Source organism: Oncorhynchus tshawytscha, linkage group LG34, assembly GCF_018296145.1.
Source record: "Oncorhynchus tshawytscha isolate Ot180627B linkage group LG34, Otsh_v2.0, whole genome shotgun sequence".
In the NCBI taxonomy this organism is placed as follows: domain Eukaryota; kingdom Metazoa; phylum Chordata; class Actinopteri; order Salmoniformes; family Salmonidae; genus Oncorhynchus; species Oncorhynchus tshawytscha.
The window spans coordinates 415,001-420,909 of record NC_056462.1 but is presented as its reverse complement, the minus strand read 5'-3'; the positions used below and the strand labels follow the sequence as shown (position 1 = coordinate 420,909).

Sequence of the window (5,909 nt, the reverse complement as noted above, 5' to 3'; positions counted from 1 at the left end):
GTAATGTTAGATGTTCTAGTCTAGCTGACTACAACAGAAATATGTCATTACACTGTCATAACCTTTGTCTCTTCATTGTATGTCCATTTCTGAAAAGTTACATGACATTTTAGCTCAACTTAGCTGATGTTAGCATTTCATAACTTACTGAGTTATAATTTGTCACTAACATGAACAGTCATGATTTGACATGATATATGTTAAGCTTAGTCAAAGTGATAACATAATTTAGTAAAGAACTACCCAGACACACTGTAGCATAAATTGAGTCATTGAATAAGAAATCTCAGTTTACAGCTTCACCTAAGCACAACATCCCTCCCAAAGCCCATAAATCTACTTGCTTTCATGTTCCCTGATGCCCAATGAAAGAAACATTCTGTGTAAATGCTTGCTTTTTGAAAGATGTTGAAAAGAATGAAAGACTGATGGGGAAGTAATTTTGCGATGGGAGAAATGTACGTGAATGAATGCATGAGAAAGAATGGCACTATTATGATTGAGTGGCTACATTAGCCTTGGTGTCTGCAAGACAGTCATACAAAAGGGACATTATGTATGTATTGTGAAAGTATTATGCTTTACGTACTTAAGATGGCGGCCTAAGAAGGAGCACGAGACCGGGAGGTCAATGCAGAGTTTGTTAGATGAAGCAGTGCCATGTTTGCACTTGCAAGGTGATGGTGATGAAATATGACAAGTAGACTGAGGTGAAAAGAACATGCTGTAGGCCCAAAAGCCTATAAGTGTTTGGAATAAATCAAATTGCAAGCTAATTAACATTGTCTGTTGCATATGTTGCAGATCATGGTTGTCTTGCTTGTGTCCATTTTCTTTGCTAAGGTACTTCCATAACATACTGACAGTGATCAAAGCTTTTGGAATTACAGCTATCTTTAAACACACTAAGTGGTGTCCCAACCAGTGTTTTTCTGGTCAATTTGTATAATTTCTGTTGCTGGTAATATGATGTCCCCCCAACCCTTTCCAGCAACTTTCTGCTCTACTGAATCTGCTCCTGAAAAATTGTATCCCGAGAAAAACAAGAGGAGCAAATTGATTTACTTGGAGAGACACATAAAAGTGTTGGAGTCTGCCGAAGGGTGCAAGGTTAGCTTTCTGATGGCCCTGAAACCTCACCCGGCCTGGGCTTAAGTTCAACCTGACAGTTTGCTGGTGTGTTTACATCGTTGCCATGGAGGCAGTGAGACTGGCAGACAACCCCTCGCTCCCAGCTGCTCTCTGTACTTCCTAAAGAATCTCCTATAAGGCCCTGTTGTTGTGCTTGGATGCCAACCGGGGGCTCTGATGTCACAACTGTGACACAAGGCCAGACACGATTTATTGCTTCACCCCGGTCAGCAAATGGGTGCACTACTCATTCAGTGCTCCTTCACACACACTCACTCACTCTCATATCATGCTGATTTCCAAATCAACCCCTGGCCCTTAATCCCTAGCCACTCCGTAGATCTGACAGGATTGGATAGGTGGAGGTGATATGGCGACATTTCCACCCAGCCAATCATAAGACAAGATGAAGCGATTTCCATGATGCTTATATCTCAGATTGACAAGACCGCCTACTGTAGGGGTTAGGGGTCAATTTGGCATCCAGAATCAATGCTCTCCCCTGGATGACATACTTTGCTTATGCTATATGCCATCAACACAGTGTCAAAAACATAACAGGACTTGGTTTCCCACATTTGATGTTTTTTTATACTATAAATCATTACTAAAGCGCAACGTTAATAGGCTTGTGAAATTATTTTTAACCATATCCTGTAAACATACATTGCCTTCAGAAAGTATTCCTACCTATTGACTTATTCCACATTTTGTTGTGTTAAAGACTGAATTTCTCCCATTCTTCCTTGCAGATTTTCAAGCTCTGTTATAACTGGGGAGCTTTGGCTGGGCCACTCAAGGACTTTCACATTCTTGTTCTGAAGCCATTCCAGCATTGCTTTGGCTGTAATCTTCCTTTGCACTCTGAAGCTGGTTCTCATTAAGGATTTGCCTGTACTTGGCTCCGTTATTTGTTCCCTCTAGCCTTGCCAGTCTCTGCCCCTGAAAAGCATCCCCATGCTTCACATTAGGGTTGGTGTTAGATGGGTGATGAGCTGTGCCTGGTTTTCTCCAGACATAGTGCTTTGCATTCAGGCCACAGCGTAGTATTTGTCTCATCAGACCACAGAATCTTTTGCCTTATTCTCGAAGTCTTTCACATGCCTTTTTTGCAAACTGTTGTCATGTGCCTTTTTCACAGGAGTGGCTTCCGTCTGGCCACTCCCCCATAAAGTCCAGATTGGTGAAGTGCTGCAGAGACGGTCATGTTTTCTGGCAGGTTCTCCCTTCTCTGCCAAAGCTTTCTCTAGTTCTGTCAGAGTTGTCATTTGGTTCTTGGTCACCTCCCTGACCAAGGTCCTTCTTGTCCGGTTGCTCAGTTTGGTCGGATGGCCAGCTCTAGGCAAAGTCTGGGTAGTTCCATATTTTTCAATTTCCCAATGATGGACACCACTGTGCTTTTGGAAACTATATACATGGTTTTCTACCCCAGATATATGCCTCATCACAATTCTATCATCTTGCAGATCTACAGACAGTTCCTTGGAGTTCATGGTATAGTTTCTGGTGGGCTCCAATCAAGTTGTAGTGACATCTCAAGTATGATCAAAGGAAATTGGATGCATTGGAGCTCAATTTGAAGTGTCAGAGCAAAGGGGCATGAATACTTATGTAAATTTGATCATTTCATTTTCAATACATTTGCAAAAAAAAATTAAAACAGGTTTTCACTTAGTCATTATGGGGTATTGTGTGTAGATGGGTGAGAGAAAAATATTGAATCCATTCTTAATTCTGTCTGTAACAACAAAATGTGGAATAAATCAAGGGGTATGAATACTTTCTGAAGGCACTATCTGTAAATATCCCTTATGTACTGTACTTCTTCCCATAACTTTCTACTATGATTGACATGCGTTAAAATTGTCAACCTGAACAAGCCACACAGAAAATCTATTATTAACTAAAAGACATGTCAGGTAAGCCAGTGTTCTTAGCTTAACCAAGTAGGCACAACGGCCAAGTGCAGGTCAGTAATGTTAGTGGGAAAGGTCAAAAGACAACCAGAATGGATTTTTTTTTCCATATCTTTTTTGAAAATAATCTTACACATACACACTAGTGTAATGCCAGAAAAGCACTACATACTGTATGTACAATTTCTTATACACTTACAAGCCAATGGGGCGTAGTGGTTCCAGTGCACTCTTTGTTGTTGGTCAAGTACAAACCTAACAAACTGATCTCAAACTACGGTACAAAAAAATATATATCAAAGGTTTAATGTAATAATTATAATATTAAGTCACATTTCTTAGGGATACAGGACCAAATTATGTAAATAGGCCCAATTACAAATACCCATATAAATAGATATGCAAACAAATTCATAAAGTCACCAGAGAAATTCCTGATTTGAAATAAAAACATTGAATTAAGAATGTAAACATGTTGTAAAAAAAATAAAATAAAAAAACTCAATTTCATGTTTTTTTGCCTGTGGTGCGATACAGTAGGTGTTCCTGGATAGCTTTAAAAAAGAATAATAAATAACTCTCCAGACAGAATTTCAAGTAGGACTCATTAAAAGAATAACCTTATTCCACTATTGTCACACTGTAAATAACGCATTGTGTTGTGGGATCGAAAGGGAGATAAATAGTAGTAAACAGCTAACAAGTTAGCCTCTAGTTAGCAATTTTTCAGTAAACTGAACTCCGACGTAAAGCGGTGAAAAAATTGGCCCATTTTCCAATCAGATCAACAAAAAAGGCACACATTTTACAATGGTCATATCTTAGCTAGCTAGCATCCATTTATCCGCCTCATACAACACACTGTTTACACTGTGACGTAATAACAAAATAGAGTTGTTGATCCATAACTCTCTACACTCTGCAAAAGATCTTCCATCTTCTTACCGATGGATTCACCTGGAGAAGACTACCAGTCTGAGTCAAACACCCTCTTGCACATGTTGGAGTTCTCCTGGTGGAGAGGGAACTCTGAGCCAGGCAACAGCTGCTTGTGGCCCCTGCGTGACACGTAGCTCTTCCCCGATGGCAGGCTCTCGTATTTTGTTAGGGACTCACTGCAATAAGGGACTATGTCAATTCATGAGCTATGTAATCAGAGACAGCTCAGAGTGGAATTATAATGAGCCATTAATGCATTCATAATTGACTGAAAATACAATGTAGAATTCACTAGGCTGCAATTGGTCTTAGCCCTGGCCTACCTGAAGGGGAAGGTGGTCTTGTCCATCTGCATGCACACCAGGAAAGGGTACTCCGAGAACTGGACCGTGGTGATAAAGTCTAGAGACGCCTCTGTCTCAAAGCTCACCTCCATCCCAGTGCGCACAAAGTCCATGTCCACGGTCACATTCCCAGTCACCACCATGGCTCCCCTGAAAATAGACAATTACAAAAACTCATGGGTGGATGAGAATAAATTGTTCATTTTCTCAAATTAAGATTCAATTGCATTTTGCAAGTCTTTGACCAGTAAAATGCCTTTTGACTCAACATAAAATGAACAGGTGGTGACTGATGGTAGACAGAGGTGTGACAAAATCTCTTTCAAATTTGAGAATGTCTGAATATGAAACCACTATTGTCATATTAGTCTGCTTAAAATTTCTAATCAAAATGGCCACTGCCAAGCCATCTGAAAAACCTGTCTGTCTGTCTGTCTGTCTGTGTCTGTCTGTCTGTGTCTGTGTCTGTCTATCTGTGTCTGTCTGTCTGTGTCTGTGTCTGTCTATCTGTGTCTGTCTGTCTGTCTATCTGTGTGTGTCTGTCTGTCTATCTGTGTGTGTCTGTCTGTCTGTCTGTCTGTCTGTCTGTCTGTCTGTGTCTGTCTGTGTCTGTCTGTGTCTGTCTGTGTCTGTGTCTGTCTGTGTCTGTCTGTGTCTATCTGTGTCTGTCTATCTGTCTATCTGTGTCTGTCTGTCTGTCTATCTGTGTCTGTCTATCTGTGTCTGTCTGTCTATCTGTGTCTGTCTGTCTGTGTCTGTCTGTCTGTCTGTCTGTCTGTGTCTGTCTCTGTCTGTCTGTGTCTGTGTCTGTGTCTGTCTGTCTGTCTGTCTCTGTCTATCTGTGTCTGTCTATCTGTGTCTGTCTGTCTGTCTATCTGTGTCTGTCTATCTGTGTCTGTCTGTCTGTCTGTGTCTGTGTCTGTCTATCTGTGTCTGTCTGTCTGTGTCTGTCTATCTGTGTCTGTCTATCTGTGTCTGTCTATCTGTGTCTGTCTATCTGTGTCTATCTGTGTCTGTCTATCTGTGTCTGTCTGGCTCTGTCTGTGTCTGTCTGTCTGTGTCTGTCTGTGTCTGTCTGTGTCTGTCTGTCTGGCTCTGTCTGTCTCTGTCTGTCTCTGTCTGTCTGTCTCTGTCTGTCTGTCTGTGTCTGTCTGTCTGTGTCTGTCTGTCTGTCTGTCTGTGTCTGTCTGTCTGTGTCTGTCTGTGTCTGTCTGTGTCTGTCTGTCTGTGTCTGTCTGTCTGTCTGTCTGTCTGTGTCTGTCTGTCTGTGTCTGTCTGTCTGTGTCTGTCTGTCTGTGTCTGTCTGTCTGTCTGTCTGTCTGTCTGTGTCTGTCTGTGTCTGTCTGTGTCTGTCTGTGTCTGTCTGTGTCTGTCTGTGTCTGTCTGTGTGTCTGTGTCTGTCTATCTGTGTCTGTCTGTCTGTGTCTGTCTATCTGTGTCTATCTGTCTGTCTGTGTCTGTCTATCTGTGTCTGTCTGTGTCTGTCTGTCTGTGTCTGTCTGTGTCTGTCTGTGTCTATCTGTGTCTGTCTATCTGTGTCTGTCTATCTGTGTCTGTCTATCTGTGTCTGTCTATCTGT

The 5,909-nt window shown here is 41.6% G+C and overlaps 1 protein-coding gene across 1 annotated transcript in view; it reads right to left on the bottom strand.

The window, feature by feature from the left end:
* Nucleotides 1–3,329: 3,329 nt before the first annotated feature.
* The window catches only part of LOC112231657 (microsomal triglyceride transfer protein), a 62,660-nt gene continuing 60,080 nt past the window's right edge, over nucleotides 3,330–5,909 (bottom strand). Inside the window, exons 16-17 of the mRNA XM_024398354.2 lie at nucleotides 4,310–4,480; nucleotides 3,330–4,162 (exon numbers count right to left, since the gene is read on the bottom strand). Of these exons, the coding sequence (XP_024254122.1) occupies nucleotides 4,015–4,162; nucleotides 4,310–4,480 (319 nt within the window). The 3' untranslated portion in view covers nucleotides 3,330–4,014. The remainder of the gene's footprint in view (nucleotides 4,163–4,309; nucleotides 4,481–5,909) is intronic.